The 20,627-nt window shown below is 42.3% G+C and overlaps 1 protein-coding gene and 1 non-coding gene across 5 annotated transcripts in view; both read right to left on the bottom strand.

The window, feature by feature from the left end:
• Positions 1-5,182: 5,182 nt before the first annotated feature.
• On the bottom strand, positions 5,183-5,301 carry LOC120367220 (5S ribosomal RNA). The gene has a single exon (XR_005581649.1). It is a non-coding gene; the product is annotated as a 5S ribosomal RNA (ribosomal RNA).
• Positions 5,302-19,661: 14,360 nt separating this feature from the next.
• Positions 19,662-20,627, bottom strand: part of LNP1 (leukemia NUP98 fusion partner 1) — a 55,978-nt gene continuing 55,012 nt past the window's right edge. For all 4 annotated transcript variants that reach the window (XM_074403550.1, XM_039477657.2, XM_074403551.1 and 1 more), the window contains exon 5: positions 19,662-20,206. In XM_074403550.1, the coding sequence (XP_074259651.1) occupies positions 20,057-20,206 (150 nt within the window). In that variant the 3' untranslated portion in view covers positions 19,662-20,056. The remainder of the gene's footprint in view (positions 20,207-20,627) is intronic.

Raw genomic sequence — 20,627 nt, 5'->3', positions numbered from 1 at the left:
GCTGGGGTGAAAGGAAAGCAAAGACCCTGGCACATGAGGAAGCTACACCTTAGACCCTGCGATATACAGAGGAGGGACGGACATGAATCATACTCTGTCCTTCAAGACTGCCTTAGAGCCTTCCTCCCCAGAGAAAATGCCTTAATGCCACTCTCCCAAACACTGAAAAGTACCTTGAATTTTACTGTAGTTTTGCCACCCTGTCAGACAGCTCTAACCACAGTTTGATAACCATTCCCTTAACCTTGCCAAGAAGGCTGCTGGTAACATCAGAGGACGGCCCCAACCCCTGTAGTTCCCACACTAAGCGCCTATCAACACCTCCGAGTGTCCTCTTCACTGCCGTCCTCAGTCACTCTGCGGGGTAAACCAATGCCACTCAGCCACTGGCACGGGCACACAGGACACATTGGACTGGTTACCCTCAGGTAGTCTTTCCAAAAACAACTAGCCTCAATTATTCTAACTCAACTAAGAACCCCAAGACTTACTGACTAGCCAAGAAGCCACATTTGTACTCCTTCCCCCAACCCCACTGACGTGGGTTCCCCGAGGGCCCAACAATTGTCGACACCCCTGGTCTTTCTAGGGGAACCCTGTGCATCCCCAATTTCATCCTTCTTGAGAAGCCTGGCATTAACTTGTCTCCCTCCCCAAAACATAGTGGGCTGGGCCTGGTGGCTCATGCTCAGAACTTTAGGGGGCTCAGGTGGGAGGATTGCTTGAAGCTGGGAGTTCAAGACCAGCCTGGGCAACCTGACAAGACCCCATCTCTATAAAAAATTAAAAATTAGCCTGGCATGGTGGTGTGCACCTGGAGTCCCAACTCTTCCAGAGGCTGAGGCAGAAGCATTGCTTGAGCCTAGGAGGTTAAGAGTGCAAGGAGCTATGGTAGCACCACTCCAGTCTGACCAACAGAGGGAGACTCTGTCTCTTAAAACAGCAACAACAAAACCCATGGTGAGTTGCATCTTAGTTGTTATAAGAGACCTCCTAGCATTTAAACAAACACTACCAGCAGATTATGTAACTTTAAGATCACCGTGGAGACCTCTTTAAAAGTGAGACTACCCTTGGTTACTTGGAGAAGCTTCCCAAAGGGACAATGATTCATTACTTATGCACACTCTTTTGGCAGTTTTTCCAACAATGGGAGTTGTATACTTAGAAATAATGGGCCAGGTGTGATGGCTCTGATCTGTCATTTCAGCACTTTGGGAGGCTGAGGCAAGCAGATGGCTTGAGCTCAGGAGTTTGAGACCAGCCTGGGAAACACGGCAAAACCCCATCTCTACAAAAAAATACAAAAAGTTATCTGAGCATGGTGGCACACAACTGTAGTCCCACCTACTTGGGAGGCTGAAATGAGAGGTCACCTGAGCCCAGGAGGCAGAGGCTGCAGTGAGCCGAGATCACACCACTCTGCACTCCAGCCTGGGCAACAGAATAAGATGCTGTCTAAAAAAGAAAAAAAGGAAATAAAACAAACGAAAGAAGGGGAAAGAGAGAGAGAGAGAGAGAAGGAGGAAGGAAGGGGAGGAGGAAGAGAAAGAGAAGAATAGAGAGACAAATCCACGATCATCACAGTCATAGCAGGATATCTTAGTAACCTCTTTCCATGACAGATAGAGCAAGTAAGCAAAACCAAATTTTAAAAGTGTAGAAAAATGTAAATGTGCAATTAACAAATGTTCTAATCAACATTATAGAACACAGAAAACATAGAACTATACCAAACAACTAAAAAACACATTATTTTTCAAGTGCACATGAAGTATTTACCAAAGCTGACCACGTGCCAGGCCATGAAATAAGTTTTAACAGTTACAAAGGATTCAAAATCATACAGAATATATTTTCTGATCATATGGAATAAATCTAGAAATCAATAACTAAAACTAAATAAACTACATGACTTTGGAAATTAAAACACACACACACACACACACACACACACACACGCACACTCTGACCTGACCAATTGTAAAAACACAACCCCAGTGGAAATGAGAAAATGTTTGAGCTGAGTGGTAGCATATCAAAACTTGCAGGATTCAAGGAAAGCTATGCCAAGAAGGAAACTGATAAACACATGTTAGAGAAGGTAAGGATGGCTAAAAAAAATCAATGATCGAAGCCTCCATCTTAAGAATGTAATGAAACAACAGCAAATTAAACTCGCAGGAGATAGAAAAGAAGAAATAAAAATCAGTACAGAAATGAATACACTAAAAAATAATGCCAGGTGTGGAGGCTTATGCCTGTAATCCCAGCACTTTGGGAGGCTTAAAAGGAGACTCAGTTGAGGTCAGGAGTTTGAGACCAGCCTGGGCAACATGGCGAGACCTGTCTCTACAAGAAAATTTTAAAAATTAGCTGGGCTTAGTACTATGAGCCTGTGGTCCCAGCTACTAAGGAGGGTGAGGTGGGAGGATCACTTGAGCCCGGCAGTTCCAGGCTGCAGTGAGCCATGTTCACAACACTGCACTCCAGCCTGGGCAACAGAGTAAGACCCTGTCTGTAAAAAATCAAACAAAAAAGAGAAGTAAATACATATGGAACAATAAGAAAAAGACATTCACAATATATTGTTTAATAGAAAAAAACAATAGCAGAATATCAGGTGTTTTAAATGTGTGTTTATAACTACATAAAAATGTTATCAAGTTGGGTGCAGTGGCCCATGTCTATAATCCCAACACTTTGGGAGGCCAAGGTGAGAGGATCACTTGAGGCCATGAGTTCAAGGCCAGCTGGGCAATATAATAAGACCTGATCCCTACAAGAAAAAAAAATTAGCTGGGCATGGTGGTACACACTTGTAGTCCCAGCTACTCAGGAGGCTGAGACAGGAGCATCACTTGAACCTGGGAGTTCAAGGCTGCAGAGAACCATGATTGTGCCAGTGTACTCCAGCCCAGGTGATAGAGCAAGACTTTATTTACCTAACAAAAAATAAAAATAAAAAATAAATTTACAATCTATATAGATATGTATGTATCTCCAAGTTTATCTGAGGAGATTGATACTGGCAATGATATTTACTCGCTGCTAGATATACCAGAATACTGTTTAGATTTATTTTTATAATAAGTATATATTCATTTTATAATTTACAAGTTTGAATTTTCAAATAATTTCAAACTTACTAAAAAATTGCAAGATCACTACAAAAAATTTCCATGAGGCCAGGCGCGGTGGCTCACACCTATAATCCTAGCACTTTGGGAGGCCGAGGCGGGTGGATCACGAGGTCAAGAGATCGAGACCATCCTGGTCAACATGGTGAAACCTCGTCTTTACTAAAAAAAAAAAAAAAATACAAAAATTAGCTGGGCATGGTGGCTCATGCCTGTAGTCCCAGCTACTCAGGAGGCTGACGCAGGAGAATTGCTTGAACCCAGGAGGTGGAGGCTGCGGTGGGCCAAGATGGTGCCACTACACTCCAGCCTGGGTAACAAGAGCAAAACTCCATCTCAAAAAAAAAAAAAAAAAAAAACTTCCATATGCCCTCAATGCAGATATCGCAATTGTTAACATTTTACTACCATGTTGGCACTCCCTCTCTCATATATATCTGCATAAATATGTATATATACATATATATGTGTGTGTATGTGTGTGTGTGTGTGTATTTCGTAAACTATTTGAGAGTAAGCTGACATAATATTCTGTTAACTGTTGATACTCCAATGTGCATTGTCTAAAAACAAATGTACTCTTTTGCGTAATCTCAATATAACCATTCAGATCAGAAAATTAACGTGAATACAGTATTAACATATAATCCAAATACCCCAAATTTCACTGAGTGTGCCAATAATAGCTTTCACAGGTCAGGATCTGACACAAGGTTAGATGTACATTTGTCGTGTTTCTATAGTGTTCTTCAACCTGAAACAGTTGTTCAGACTTTCCTTGTCTTTCATAACCTAGAATTATGTCTGAGAAGGATTTATGAGCAGTGTAAGTCACACCAAAAACACACACAGTCTTTATGATTCTATTTATATACATTTCTAGAAAATGAAAATGAGGCTGAGTGCAGTGGCTCACTCGTATAATCCCAGCATTTTGGGAGGCTGAGGTGGGTGGATCACCTGAGGTCAGGAGTTCAAGACTAGCCTGACCAACATGGCAAAACCCCGTCTCTACTGTAAATACAAAAATTAGCTGGGTGTGGTGGTGTGTGCCTGTAATCCCAGCTATTCGAGAGGTTGAGGCAGGATAATCACTTGAACCCAGGAGGCAGAAGTTGCAGTGAGCCAAGATCATGCCACTGCACTCCAGCCTGGGCGACAGAGCAAGACTCTGTCTCAAAAAAAAAAAAAGAAAAAAAGGAGTACCTGGTCAAAATTTATCAAGTAGGTAAATTTTATGTTCTGTATGTTTAGCCACAATAAAAAAAAAAAATTATCAACTTGTATATTTTCAATATATGCAGTTTATTGTATACCAATTACACCTTAAGAAAGCAGTTTAGAATGGTGTTTTTAATCATGTAAAAAAAATGATTACACAAAAATCTTTGATCCCACAATTATTATTTCCTAAGAATGGATTCCTATAAGGAAATGTACCAGGTGAAATAGTAATATTTGTAATATTCTTGAGACACCAATTACATTGAAGGAAGGTCGAACACATCTCATCTCACTCTCCCAAGTACTGAGAATTACTGGTTAAATTTGCCAGTACATTTGCCAATTATATCATTTTAAATGACCTCTTGTTCTCATTTACATTTTTATTAGTATGGCTACCATATTTTAAAGAGAAAATTTACCAGTTAGAGGGGTTCATAGGAAGCCATTTAGGGAAATGTGGCTGTGGAACTTAGGTTTTGTAAAGAATGGTGGATGGTGCAGGGATGTTCACCTGAAGAGACCCCATGATGCTAGAGAGGCAGAGAAAGCCATGAGAGCTCATCAAGGAACTATGACATCATTCAGGAGAGGATTTAGACCTTTGCTCTGGGGTACCAGAGGGTAACAAAAAGACCAAGTCCATGTGGATGGAATCCTTCAAAGAAGATTTCAGCTCAGGATGAAAATGGGTCTTTGGGGGTCAAAGAGTGGACAGGATTAAAACAGCATCAACTACTAGAGCTTTAATGTAGTGAAATAATAAGAGTTTTTTGTTCGTTTGTTTGTTTGTTTGTTCGTTTAATAATTAAAAGAAAAGCCTATAGCACCCGGTATTCCCAGGCGGTCTCCCATCCAAGTACTAACCAGGCCCGACCCTGCTTAGCTTGCGAGATCAGACGAGATCGGGTGCGTTCAGGGTGGTATGGCCATAGACAAGAGTTTATTATTATTATACGACAAAGATTAATCTGCTTTCCTACCCCTTAAACTAATCAGGAAAAGCTGGGACAACCTGGCAGACACATTGCAGAGGGAGTTCCTGCGTCAAATGGGAGTTTGAACTAGACAGTCTTGAATCATGCTCTTTAAAAGATCTCTGATTTGTTATTCTCATTCCCCTTCTTTAGCTTTTTTTTTTTTTTCCCCTCTATTTGCCCCTGTAATTCTCTGGGAGCAGTCACTTATCTACCTTACTATATTTGCAAATTGAGGAGTGAGAAATATAGCCATTTGTCTGTAAGAATATACTGAGCAGGACTGGTGTGGTGGCTCACGCCTGTAATCCCAGCACTTTGGGAGGTTGAGGTGGATGGATCATGAGGTCAGGAGTTCAAGACCAGCCTGGCCAACATAGTAAAACCCCATCTCTACTAAAAATACAAAAATCAGCCGGGTATGGTGGCAGGTGCCTGTAATCCCAGCTACTTGGGAAGCTGAGGCAGAGAATTGCTTGAACCTGGGAGACAGAGGTTGCAGTGAGCTGAGATCGTGCCACTGCACTCAAGCCTGGGAACAGAGCAGGATTCATCTCAAGAAAAAAAAAAAAAATACCAAGCAGACCTTAAACGCAAATTCACTAATCTTGAATGATGGAATTATTTCAGATATGACAAGACAGATTATTCCTGGCAGAGTACCTGGTTGACTCGTTAATCCTCTTATAAAGTAGTTCATGACCAGTACAACAGTATTATTACCCTGTTAATGAATGACTAGCCCGTGCCCATCCCAGCTGATGACTCTAAACAGACACAATAGTCATTATGAAGATTTAATTTGTTTGCACCTGTCACTCCACCAAAACACTTGAAGGCAATTTACACAATAGCAATGAAAACATGTGCTATGAAGAAAGATACTATATACAGTGCACAGAACAGAGAGAAGGGAGGAGGGCTGGAAGAAAGAGTTTGAAACAATGTCTTCATTAAGGTTTGAAAACCGGCTAGGATGGTGTTCGATGCCTTGCTCAAGGCTTTTTATTTAATTTTGTGAACAATGAGTAGCCAGTCAAGGTCTTCAAACTAGCAAGTGACACAATTTTTTTCTTTTTTTTAATGAGTTATGTTTGAGGAAGTGATGTGTGGCGTGAAAGGAGCTGGGAAAAAAATTAATGGTAGGAAGACAAGCTGGGAGGCTGTTTAAATAGTGGAGATAAGAAATAACGTTAACTAATCTGGTGGCTGTAACAACTGCCAGAATGCTTTCAAACTGCACGTTTAAACCGTTTCACTCTTGTTAGCACAGGTCCCTGAGGTCCCTAAGCTTCCATTGAAACTTGGCCTCCCACGGGATCCTGGCCCACACTCCTCTTTTCTTATTTAAGGTTATGTAAAAAGATGAGGAAATTGCATTTACCAAAACTTCGCTTGGGGGATAAAATATCATATGCATTTGAAAGAAATGCTTTAATAACTCACTTGATGGAGGGAGTAAAATCCCAAAGGGTGTAATGATAGCAAATCACCAATTCCTTTTGTTCCCTTATTCTTTCCACAACTAAAGATTGATTAACTGCTGGGTGCCAGACACTGGAGACACAAAGATGGATAAGAAACACAAAAGTCCTAATTTACATTCACTTAAATTAGAATACCTATTATGGAAAACAGCATGGAAGTGCCTCCAAGAATTAAAAATAGAATACCGTGTGATCCAGCCATCTCATTACTGGGTATATAGCCAAAGGAAATGAAATCAGTATGTCAAAAAGCACACCCATGTTTGCTGCAGCTTTATTCACAACAGCCAAGATTTGGAATCAATCTGTGTCCAACTAACGATGTGATGAATAAATAAAGAAAATGTGGTATATACACTCAAAATGGAGTACTATTCATTCATAAAAAAAGAAGGAAATCCTGTCATTTGGGAAGACATGGATGAACCTGGAGGACATTGTATTACGTGAAATAAGCCAGGTACAGAAAGACAAATACCACATGATCTCACTCATTTGTGGAACATTAAAAATTTGGACTCACAGAAGTAGAAGGTACATACATGGTGACTACCCGGAGCTTAGCGAGGTGGCGGGTGGGTCACAGGGTCAGAGGTTTGGGGAGATGTTGGTCCAAGGATACAAGATTTCAGTAAGATAGAAGGAGTAAGTTCAAGGGATCTATTGTATGGTGACCATGGTTAATTAGAATGTATTGTATTCAAAATTGCCAAGAGAGTAGATTTTTCTATTCTCACCACAGAGAAAAATGAAAAATATGTGAAGTAATGCATATGTTAATTAGTTCAATTTAGCTAGTCCACATGTATGTATTTCAAAGATCTTGTACACAATTACATATAATTTTCATTTATCAATTAAAAATAATTTTAAAAAAAGAAATACCAAGCTCCTGTTGACATGGATCATGCCTTACAATCCTGTTCGTCTCAGGATCTTTTGTTTTGCTGAGCCCTAAGATTAATGGGTGAACAAGTATGAAGAGTCAGAGAAATTGCCTTAAACAATAAAAGAAAAGGAAATCAAGGTGGTAGGTTGCTGTACATAAAAAGGCTAAAAAAAGAGTATGTACATGAACAGAATATGTTTGGAAAATAAAAACAAACTAAAAATGGTTTGGAGGTGAAGTGGGAACTTTGTATGGGAAAAAGGATGTGGAAGGAAGTCATGTTAAATGGGATTTTTTAAAAAAGTATAGTTCACTTAAAGGGAAGTGATTAAAAGGATCTTTTCTGTCATCTCCATAAATTCTCTGTAAAAGCTGATTGTTCACTAGTGCTTTGGTGCATGAGTGAAATAGAAGAGATGCCAATTTGCTCCTAGGTCAGCCCTGAAGAAAGCAAGATACAGACACAGAGGGTGTTGGCAGAGGATGCCCTAACATCTGACCTCAAGGTTTCTATCCATAAAATGGTGAACTGTAACTTTAGCCATTTGTCAACAGACACTTCTGTTGTTTCCACACCCTGGCTGTTGTGAAGAATGTTACAGTTAACACAGGAATGCAACGGTCTTCCCAAGATGGTGATTTCATTTCCTCTGGGTAGATGCCCTGAAGAGAGATTGTTGCATCATATGATAATCCTATTTTAAATTTCTTCAGGCGCCTCCATACCGTTTTCCTCAATGACTATGCCCATCTACGTTCCCACCAACAGTGTCAAGAGTTCCCTTTCCTGCAACCCCTAATATCTTTTGACTTTGGGATAATAGCTGTGCTAGTAAGTGTGAGGTAATACCTCATAACGGTTTTGGTTTGCGTTTTCCTAGTGACTGATGATGCTGAGTACCTTTTCATACACTGTTGGTCATTTTTATGTTTTCTTTGTAGAAACGTCTATTCAGGTCCTTTGCCGATTTTTCAGTTGGTTTCTTCGTTTGTTTTTCTACTATTGAGTTGTGTGAGTTCTTTATAAATTTTGAATATTCTCTTTTTTCAGGTTTAAAAAATTTATTTTATGTTATTTTGAGGCAGGGTCTACCTCTGTCACCCAGGCTGGAGTGCAATGGCACAATGAAGGCTCACTGCGGCCTCCACCTCCCGGGTTCAAGTCATCCTCCCACCTGAGCCTCCTCAGTAGCTGGAACGACAGGTGCACAGCACCACGCCTGGCTGTTTCATTTCTAATCTTTTTGTAGAGTTAGGAGTCTCACTATGTTGCTCAGACTGGTCTCAAACTCCTGGACTCGAGCGATTGTCCCACCTCAGCCTCTCAAAGTGCTGGGATTGCAAGTGCGAGCCACTGAATCCAGCCTTTTCCTTCCGTTTTCACCCCCACACTCGTTATTACTGCACACATTCTGTGGCTCACGAATCCCACTCACCTTAGCTGGGGCCTCTGCTTCGGCGTCCGCCACAGTGATGCAGGATTTTCTGCTCCTTAGCTCGGCTCCGTCTGCGTGCTTGTCTCACAACCAGGAAGAAGTGCAGACACTGGACAAGTGAGCCAGGGGGCATGTTTCATCGAGTGACGAAACGGCTTTTAACGCGGAGGGGACACAGGGATGGCTCCGCGACCCCAAGGCAGGCGGGCTCTCTGTCAGGCCGGTTTTCCCGCGGGAGCTGGGACACGCCCTTCCCTTCCGCGCCCCAAAACTACGTCACCACTCCGCGCCACACGAAGCCCTGCCCTCAGCATCTAGCTCCGCTACGCAGCTCCCACGACGCCCACTTGTGCACTCGGCGCCCAGATCTGCACTCAACACTAGGCTCTGCACCCGGCACCCAGCCCACCGTTGGAAAGCCCCGCCAAAATTTAAAAGAGGCCCTGCCAAAACCTGCCCAATGGCAGCTGGCCCCGCCCACATCTGGCTCCCCGTGGCCGGCTGGCTCGCCGGAAATCCCGCCTACCTACCAATAGCAGCTTGCCCCGCCCACATCCTGCCCCCTGCGAACAGCCCGGCCCTCCTGGCGCACTATAAAAGGCCGAGGCCTCCGGAAGTCCGCGTGACTTCTCTGGTCCTGCTCTCCCGGGCCTTAGAACCTCGCTGGGAGCATTGGAGTTTCATTGTTCTTCTACGGGTCTCAGTTTCCTCATTTTGAACTCGGCCATCACCCTTACGCTCTCAATATGGCTGAGCCCCTGGCTTTTTATAGGCTCCGACTAGGGAGTGTGCGCTGATGGGTGTGTGAATGCGCACAACAGTTTAAAGCAAGGACACCACACAAAGGGGGGCGTGATCGTGTGGAAAACAAATTAGGAATGGAACACAGGTGAGGCTGGGGGTCCATCAGAGGAAAGCACCCCGCAGGGGAGGGCAGGTTCTCAATCCGCTTCAAAAATGTACCCAGGACTGTTTCTGGCCTGAAGGTTGGATTTCAGCAGGCACCCACCCCTGTCTGCCTAGGCACCTGTCTGCCTCCTGCCTCTGCCACCCACCCCCTCTGAAGAGGTAACGCTAACTGCAGTTAGAATAGGAAGGGGACGCCGTTTCGGGAGAGTGGCAGTCAGATCTCCCTCGGAGATCTTTCTAAGGGGTCCACAGTAAAAGGGAGCCATTGCTCAAGACCCTTTGGAGTGTGATGGCCTGAGGCAAGAGGAGACAAACTGGGTTGTTAGAAGATATGTATCAAAACAAAACAAAAGGGGTGAGAACAGCTTTAAAAAAAAAAAAAAAAAAAAAAAAAAAAAAAAAAAAAAAAAAAAAAAACCTCGAGGCTGTTGACACACCTGGATAACTGGTGGCTGTAGTTATGCCTGCTAAGATTTGGGTGCATGGGGCTTGGCTTTGGTTAGCTTTCTTGGTCTTATTTTCCCAAATAAAGAAACCTCTGGGTTACGGCCACCCTATAACCTTGGCAGGATTGGCAGGATAATGCCCAGAACTAGAATATTGTTTTGGATTTTTACATTACCCATCCCTTCTTGTTTCTTCTGAGCTACAGCCAGAAATCAGTAGTTGGTTCACAGAAATAAGCAGGGTTAGTCTAAAATGTAGGAACAAAAAGACTTGAAAACAACTAACAAGACTGGAATTTAATGACAAACGTATGATAAGTTTTAAAATGTAATTTTTCTCTCTCCTTTTTTTCATTTTTGTTAAAAACAAATTATAAGAGCAGTGAGTCGTTTGCAAAATAAACTGAATCTTATACTTGGCCTGATTATTTGCATGAAGTGCAGCAAGAATATTTTTCACATAGGCTTTTAAATGGGCTTTGATGAAACTGTTCCACAGGGATCTCAGAAAGGGCTTTTTAAAGCCGAGCACAACCATGGGTTTGCACCCTCAAATACCTGTGAGTTGGGTGAATTCCTCTCCTTGTGGTCCCAAGATTATGTAGTTTCTGGGCAAGTTAGAAAGTGACATTCTTTACTCACCACAGGTTGTGAAACCTGCGCAGGAACTGTGTAGGCAAGATATGAGTCCAGTTTTCCCAAGGGGCTTTTATTGGTTCTGCAAGTCAAGCTTGACCCCTTAAAGAAAAGCTTATCCTTCCAGTTAAAGCCTTGGTAAAACAACCAGTTTCTCCCATTGCATCCTCTTGCAAAAGAAAATGGATTCTTACTGTGCTGATGCAAATAACTATAGTACAGTAAGTCAGGAATACTAGCAAACAGTCCAAATTATGGAGAATCTCGCCAGGCAGAGAAAAACAAATATGCTCCAAATGCTGTTCACGGGAGTATACCTTACTGAATTACTAAAGAATGTAAATAGCTCAAAATAAAAGTTTCTTTGATTCTGAAAAACAAAATGAGGATCAGCAAAGTTGTAAGCAAAAAGGTTAAAAAGATTACTTCAGTTTTATCTTAGTTCAGTCCATTTTGTTAACTCGTGTTCTGCTTGATATTCATGAACATTTCAGCTCTTCATTCACATTTTTTCTTTATTCCCATGTTGCAATCTCCAAAGTTATCAGAAACCTGCATTTGATGGCATCTGTCAAAGTCCTATAGTTAATTATAAAGCATCCTTTGAAAAGGATCAAAGCAAAACAACAATTGTCTGTGAATGACAAAATATCCAGGGTAGTTACAATCAAACACAATTGACAAATATGCCTGTTTTTTGATTGACATTTTTTTCTTTTCTTTTTTTTTTTTGATCGACATTTTTTGAAGAATTTTCCAGAGCCAACTGAGAATTAACATTTGTAACTTCTAATGTTGAGCATATGTACATGTCTACTTATCAAGTAAACTCTTTACCTGCAAAAAAAAAAGAAAAGAAAAAGAAAAAAGAATATGAGCAGTAATCCTTACCAGTTTAAAAATGTGTTTGCACAGGGAGAGAGAGGCCAAAAATCTGACTGGCAAAAAAAACTTTTACCCTTTTGCTGGCATGTCAGGCTTCTGGGTTCCCTTCCCTTGAACTCAATTCCAAGCCAAGCAGTTTAACGTTTGGGAAATTAACTTTTCCTAGTTGAGAAGATGCATCCAAGGGGAGTATCCTGTAGTATTAGGACACAGTTCACAATGCACAGAGAGAACAGAGGAGAAAAAAAAAAAAGAACCCTTTTTTCCAAGGTATCCGCCAGGACTCAGGATGCATTTAAGGGAGGTACAAACTAAAGATGAATGATTACCCAGCTGAGAAGAGGAGATAAGCCATCCCCAATTCCTTTGACTTCCCAGTGAATACTCAGGGTACATGAGGGAGAGAAAGAGTAGGCATCCCTTTTTTTTCTTATGTCCTTATATCCCCAATTCCCAGCAACGTTGACAGGGTGCCACCCACGGGTGCCAATGCAGCTTTCACCCATATTAACAGAGGGGCCCAGGGGGTGGGAGCATTTGCACTCACCCACATATGCCCTGTCCCCACCTGTTGTCATAACCTTTGAGTTTCCTAGACCTCATTCATGCCAGGGATACGAGCATGACCTCTATCTGTGAAATGGGAGGCTTGGTTTAATTGGTAGGAGTTAGCCCTGGACACCTATGCTGTACATTTTAACTTCCGTTTCTGTCTGCCTCTGGACCTCGCATATTCAGTTTTCTATCCTAAGTCTTCAACCCGAAGCTTGGAATTGAGTTGGGTAAAAAAGAACTGCCTCAGGGGGTTCATGGACTCATCAGATTCCAGGTTTCCTTTGCCAGACTGAAGCCAGTGGGATGGTCCTCTGCTGCTTGCCTCTCATAAGCCAAATGCTCACGCTGAGGAGCTGGGTCCTCCTCAAACAAAAGAGTGAAAAAGGGGGTCCTGTGAATTGGGGTCCTGGCCTACCAAGATGCCTTCCAAAAGGAAAAAAACAAAAACTTTTTTAAGCCCTATTTGTCCTTCTGTGTCCCACGGAGATAAGGAGCTTTTTGTCTTCCTTTATGTGTGCCTTTAAGTACGTAAACGAACCACAGAAAATATCCGACATTTAGTTTGCTTAATCCAACTTTTAAGGGTTTTGAAAGGAAATGTGTGATTCTATTTGCAAGTAATGAGACCAGGCACGTTTACTTACACCCGTAATCCCAGCCCCTCAGGAAGCTGAGTGGGAAGATCATTTGAGCCCAGGATCTTGAGGTTGCAGTAAGCTATGTTCATGCCACTGTATTCCAGCCTGAGAAATAGAGTGAGACCGTATCTCTTTAAAAAAAAGAAAAAAGAAAAAGAAAAAGAAAAGAAAAAGGGGCGGGGGGAATGATAGCGATTTTGTCATTGGGCAAAGACTGAGGCTTGAGTCCAGCATTAACTGTCCAATTGCCAGTTCAAGCCTGCCCCCTAGAGTAATCAGAATGTCTTGACAGTAATAAGGAGCTATATTAAGTTCATAACGACACTCGACATTTCTGGGAGGCTGTCATACTGTTTTCTGAATTATTTGAAAGTGTGTCAGATATTACTTTTATAAGCAAAAACAGTTTTCATTTTAGGAGGGAAAATATTAACTACAAGTTCAATTTTTCATTGTGAGAGAGTAATCTATGACAGTATTTTGCCTAAAACAGACAGAATTAGTTCAAGTTTTAGGACCGTGTTTGTTTATACCCTCAAACTGTATCTGTCCCTCAGTGTGCACAGGAGGTTGGTTCCAAGATTCTCACAGATGCCAAAATTCGATGATGCTCAAGTCTGTTATGTAAAATGACATAGTATTTGCATATAACCTATTCACATCCTCCTACATACTTCAAATCATCTCTAGATTCCTTATAATACCTAATACAATGTAAATGACGTGCAAAAAGTTGCTATACTGTATTGTTTTTATTTGGGTAGTTTTTTATTGCTGTATGATTATTTTTGTTTTATTTTTTAATATTTTTGATCTGTGATAGGTCAAATCTGTTAATGTAGAACCTGTGGATATGGAAGCCAGCTGTAGATTGAGATGCTAGTATGTAACAGGTGCCTATTGGGTTTTGGGAATGGAAAGGTGATTAAGATAGGATTTTTCTCACCAAGACTTCACAGGCTAGAGGGGAAGACAGATGTGTGAGGAAATCATTGCATTACAAGATGAAACCTACATGAGGTATGCTATAGTCCAAGAAAGAATATGAATACACACAGGACACTTTTGTTTGGAAAGGAAAGATGGAAAGAAGGAAATAAAGAAGGAAGACAGTTTAGCTATAACAAAATCTACTTAAAATGTTGTAACTGATATTAGGCCAATGAACCCAAAACCACACCTTGGGTTAATTAAATTTCAGTACACTTGAAGCTCAGTTAAACTTAACAAAAACAAGGTGAGATATATATATGTGTGTGTGTGTGTGTGTGTGTGTAACGTGGAATACTATGCAGCCATAAAAAATGAGTTTGTGTCCTTGGTAGAGACATGGCTAAATCTAGAAACCATCATTCTCAGCAAACTGACACAAGAACAGCGAACCAAACACCACGTTTTCACTCATAGGCAGGTAATGAACAATGAGAACACTTTTGCACAGGGAAGGAAACGATACTCACAGGGATAGGGATAGGTGGGGGAGTGGAGGGGAGGGGAGGGACGGTGACGGCAGGGTGGGGCTCAGGGAGGATGGGGAGGGATAACACTGGGAGAAATGCCTGATGTAGGTGACAGGTGTCGGGGGCAGTTGGAGACAGCAAACCACCATGGCATGTATGTACCATGCAACAATCCTACAGGATGCAGGATTTGCACATGTACCCCAGAGCCCAAATACAATTTAAAAAAAAAAAAAAAAAAAAAAAAAAAAAACTAGAGCCGGGCGCGGTGGCTCACGCCTGTAATCCCAGCACTTTGGGAGGCTGAGGCGGGTGGATCACGGGGTCAAGAGCGAGACCATCCCGGTCAACATGGTGAAACCCCGTCTTTACTAAAAATACAAAAATTAGCTGGGCATGGTGGCGCGTGCCTGTAATCCCAGCTACTCAGGAGGCTGAGGCAGGAGAATTGCCTGAACCCAGGAGGCGGAGGTTGCGGTGAGCCGAGATCGCGCCATTGCACTCCAGCCTGGGTAACAAGAGCGAAACTCCATCTCAAAAAAAAAAACAAAAAAACACTAAAATGTTAGTAATACAAAAAGAGGCTTGAAAGTTAACCAACATACAGATTAGTGCTGTCTAATGAAATATAACATAAGACATATATGTAATTTAAAATTTTCTAGTAACCACATTTATATAAGAGGAAAAAGGTCAATAATGATTTTCATAGCATATTTGATTTAACCAAATATATCTAAAATTTTATTATTTCTATTGTAAGAAATAAGGCAAGATATAAAGGGCCTGAAATCAGGTAGTAGCAATGAGAATGGAGGGAACTGGGTAGATCCCAGTGATATTTACAGGCAAAATAGGCGCAAGTTCATGATTAATTAGATGGAGAATGGGAGAACAAGAGGAATACAAATGATTTGAAACCCAGGCAGGTTTCCATGAGCAACTGGTAAATGATGGTGGCGTCTCTGAGACAGAGAACACAGAAGGAGGAGCAGATGGAGGGCAGACAGGGCAAGAAAGAACAATTTACTTTCAAAAGATGAGTTTGAGACGTCTGTGAAACCTGCAACTAATAGGTCCAAATGATGGCTTTATAAGTAAGTGTGCTGCTCAGGAGAGAGTCTGCACCACAGGGACAGATTTGGGAGCCATCGGCATGTAGGTGGCAGATACCCTGGACATGTTTGAGATTGCCCAGGGAGGGTAAGGTGACTGAGACAGAGTGCTTAGGCAGAGTTCTGAAGAAAATCCATATTTAAGGTATAAAGATCCCTCACCAAAGCACCAAAGACATACCAGGCGTGATCGAAGAGGAACAAGAAAAACCAAAAGAATATAAGTTAAACAGCCAGCCAGAGACGGGGCTTCAAGAAGGAGGGCGTAACCAGAAATGTTCCATGATGTCAGAGAGTCAAGCAATGTCGGGAGGTGTTTTCACAGAATTTGGCAGTAGGGAGCTCCAGGGTGTGATTTTGAAGAGAACGTTTCTATAAAGGGTGAGGACAGAAGTCACGTTGCAGTAGACTGAAAACTGAGAGGAAATGTAGCTAACTCTTTGAGAAGTTTTCTGTGAAAAGGAAGATAGCTAAATTGATGACTATTGGCTATCAAGAATAGTATGTCTTGGTATGTTATGAGGGAAGGTTTTTGTGATGGAAGTAACTTGACTACACTTAAAGGCCATTTAAAGTTATGTAATCAACTATTTTATTGATTAAAAAGATGTTAATGATATATTCTTAACTGAAATGAGATCATGACTGAAAAGGTGTTTGATGTGCACTTATGTTCATGTGCACATGTACACAAAAATAGCATTCTGGAAGTACATACACCAATGTATTAACCATATTTATCTCCAAGAAGATAAACAAACACATTTAAATCTTTTATTCTGTCAGGCATGGAGGCTCACACCTGTAACCCCAGCACTCTGGGTAGGCCAAGGCAGGAAAATCTCTTGAGCCCAAGAGTTTGAGAGGGCAACATAGGGAGACCCCCACTTAAATAATTTTTTTAATTAGCTGGGTGTGATGGCATATGCCTGTGGTCCCAGCTACTGGGGAGGCTAGGGTGAGAGGATCACTTGAGCCTGGGAGGCTGAGGCTGCAGTGAGCAGTGTTTGCATGGCAGTAGTTACTTGGATCATGGAGGAAGGTCCCCCAGTGCTGTTTTCATGATAGTGAGTTCTCACAAGATCTGATGGGTTTTTGTTTTTTGGGTTTTTTTTTTTGAGACAGAGTCTCAGTCTATTACCAGGTGCCAGGCTGAAGTGCAGTGGCACAGTCTCGGCTCACCGAACCTCCGCCTCCCGGGTTCAAGCATTTCTCCTGCCTCAGCCTCCCGAGTAGCTGGGACTACAGGCACACGCCATCATGCCCAGCTAATTTTTGTATTTTTAGTAGAGATGGGGTTTCGCCATGTTGGCCAGGATGGTCTCCATCTCTTGACCTCGTGATCCACCCGCCTCGGCCTCCCAAAGTGCTGGGATTACAGGCTTGAGCCACTACGCCCGGCCAATCTGATGGTTTTATAAAGCACTTTTCCCGGCTGTTGTTAGCTCTCTCTTTCCTGCCACCATGTGAAAAGGTCTTTGCTTCCCGTCACCTTCTGCCATGATTGTAAGTTTCTTGAGGCCTCCTCAGCCATGTTGAACTGGAACTGTGGTCGACTGAACACCTTTTTTAAATAAGAATTATCCAGTCTTAGACAGTTCTGTGTGTGTGTGTGTGTGTGTGGTGTGTGTTGGAATCTCACCCAAGCTGGAGTGCAGTGGCGTGATCTTGCCTCACTGCAACCTCCACCTCCCGAGTTCAAGCAATTCTCCTGCCTCACCATCCCAAGTAGCTGGGATTATAGGTGCCCGCCACCACACCTGGCTAATTTTTTGTATTTTTATTAGAGACAGGGTTTCACTGTGTTGGCCAGGTGGGGCTTTTAAATTTAATTTTGAATTCTGGGGCTTGCATGGGACCTGCAGCTCCTTTGTTTTAGCCAATTTCTCCCGTTTGGAATGGGAGCATTTATCCAACGGCTGTACCCTCGTTGTATCTTGGAAATAACTGACTTGCTTTCGATTTTACAGGCTCATAGGTAGAAGTGACTTGCCCAGATGAGATTTTGGACTTGGACTTTGGGGTTTAATGCTGGAATGAATTAAGACTTTGATGGGAAGGCGTGATTGTGTTTTGAAATGTGAGGACGTGAGATTTGGGAGGGGCGGGGGTGGAATGATATGCTTTGGCCGTGTCCCCACCCAAATCTCATCTTGAATCGTAATCCTCATAATCCCCTGGCAAGGGAGGGTCCTGGTGGGAGGATCATGGGGGTGGTTTCCCCCATGCTGTTCTCATGATGAGTTCTCATGGGATCTGACGGTTTTATAAGGCAGTTTTTCCTGCTCTTGCTAGCTCTCTCTTTCCTACCACCATGCAAAAATCTTTGTTTCCCCTTCCACTTCTGCCATGATTGTAAGTTTTCTGAGTCCTTCTCAGCCATGCAGAACTGTGGGTCAATTAAACCTCTTTTCTTTATAAGTTACCCAGTCTTGGGCAGTTCTTTATAGCAGTGTGAGAACAAACTACCACACCCTTCTTCCTTTTTATTTTTACTAAGTCAAAGTCAGTGCTTGCATAAGCAATTAATTACAGTATTAGTTATGAGTAATATTTTGGGGGGATTTTCCTCTTCATGAAATAGAGAATGTAGCTGCCCTTGGGCATTTGAAGATCCAAGACAGATGAGGAATAAACAGAGAGAGTATTAGAGAATTCCAGTATCTTTGCTTTCAGGGGAAAACAATTAGCGATAGAGCTCCGTAAAGTTAAAACCCAGAGCATAAAGCTGACCTTAGCGAATCAGTTTTCATCCATGCAACCAAAGCTGCAACCTGCCCTGCTCCTGCTATTCTCACTGACATCCACTCGTTCACATGCACATGATACACATACTAGCTCAGAACCAGCTACTAAAGGGAATTAAGGTCCAGCCTCACATCAGGATTATGAGCTCTGGCATCGGAATGAACTGGGCTCTGGCCCTAATTCTGCCACCAAACCAGAAAGCTACAGAACTCTCTAAATTTTGTTTTATCATCTAGAAAGTGAAGGGAAAAATAGGTCTCTGATGGTTAATGTTAGGTGCCAGCTTGACTGGATTAAGGGACATCCAGACAGCTGGCAAAGGTATTATTTCTTTCTGCACAGATGTGTCTGTTAAAGTGATTCTGGAAGAAATGGGCATTTTAATCAGTGGACTGAGTAAGCAAGATCCACCTTCACCCAATGTGGGCAGGTACCATCCAACTGGCTGAAGACCTGGATAGATGAAAAAGGCAGAGGAAAAGAGAATTCTCTCTCTCTCTCTCTCTCTCTCTCTCTCTCTCTCTCTCTCTGTCTCTCTCCCCCTACCCCACCACTAAAGCTGGGATGCCCTTTTTTCCTGCCTTGGACATTAGAACTGCAGGTCCTGTGTGGCCTTTTGAGTCCCAGACTTGCACCAGTGACTCCTCCTGTACCTTACCTTCAGCCTAGGACCAAAAGTTATATCATCAGCTTCCCTAGTTCTGAGGTTTTCAAATTTGGACCAAGCCACCCTCCTGGCTTCCCTGGTTCTGAGGCTTTGAACTTGAACTGAGCCACACTACCCACTTCCTTGGTTCTCTCGCCTGGAGACAGTTCATGTTGGGATTTCTCTGCCTCCATATCACGTAAGCCAATTCCCCTAATAAATCCTATCTCCCATATCTCTGTCTCTATTTACCTCTATCTCTATCTATCTTTATCTCCATCCTATTGGTTCTTTCTCTCTGGAGAATCCTGACTAATAAAAGGTCCCACCTCGGAGTGGTGAAGCTTATTTTAGGTAATGCATTAAATTATCCAGCATAGTCCTTGGCATGTTAATTACCAGTTCTCCTTAAATGATGGTCATTAGACATACTTACATAATTACTTCTGATCAGAAAGTAAACTCAAGAGTCATACCAATGACTTTTATTTAAGATGATTTATGAGTTGATGTGTAAGAAGGGTTGGGGAAGCTACGTGGGTGGCTCTTTAAATATCTTATATTACAGTTTCAAATTTGTCTTTATTCTATTCAAGTACCTGTTATTCTCTTTATTTCCATAAAAGGGCAAGCAAGCAGGTTGTACCCTCAACTAAGATGCCAGGAGCAATTAAAGTGTGATGCAAGACACCTTGGAGCAGCTACATACCCTGCCCGCTGCAGTCACTCAGCGTCTGCAGTTGATTTTTACAGCTGTTCCTCACTCCCCCCACCACCCCCATCCATATCTTGAAATGATGCATTAGAGCTCAAAGAAAAAACAATAAAACAGCCGCATGTGATGTCAGGATGCGGAAGCGGAGTACTATTCAGGGCCTTTTTCAAACAGGGGAGCCATGTGTGCGTCTCCATGTTCTTCTTTCCTGGAGCTTCTTTCTTCCTCTACTTTCTTTCGGGATTTTATCTCCATTCTCAGGCATTCTCTTTCATTTCTCTCCTTTCTGCTTTCAGGTCCCTGAAAGGGAACGATCAGAAACAGGTAAAAAAATGCAAAAGTAGCTGGCAACACCCTACATTTCTCTTAATAATCACACACGAAGAAAGCCCTGATGGTTTAGCAGACTTCCACATCTTGGTTCCTAGAAATAAACTAGCATAAACCTAAGGATGTTGTTAAAGGTTTTGGTCACAAAGAAAAGACACAGAGGAGCTTGGGCACCAGCCGATGGTCCGGGAAGGAAGTAGAACCTACACATGCCTGCGCCTGTGTCTCTGAACATACTGAGGGGTGCGATTCATGGCACAACAAAAGTAATAGTTTCCTGGTGTTATTTGAAAAGGAAAGTGGTGAGATCACACGTGGAATGATTCTTAGCTCTCTATGTTCACTCCCTTAAATTACATTAATAGTAGAGTTTGCGCTAAAGGTTGACGTG

The sequence above is a fragment of the Saimiri boliviensis genome, chromosome 8 (genome assembly GCF_048565385.1).
Source record: "Saimiri boliviensis isolate mSaiBol1 chromosome 8, mSaiBol1.pri, whole genome shotgun sequence".
Lineage (NCBI taxonomy): Eukaryota > Metazoa > Chordata > Mammalia > Primates > Cebidae > Saimiri > Saimiri boliviensis.
This window is presented reverse-complemented; position numbering and strand designations above follow the sequence as displayed.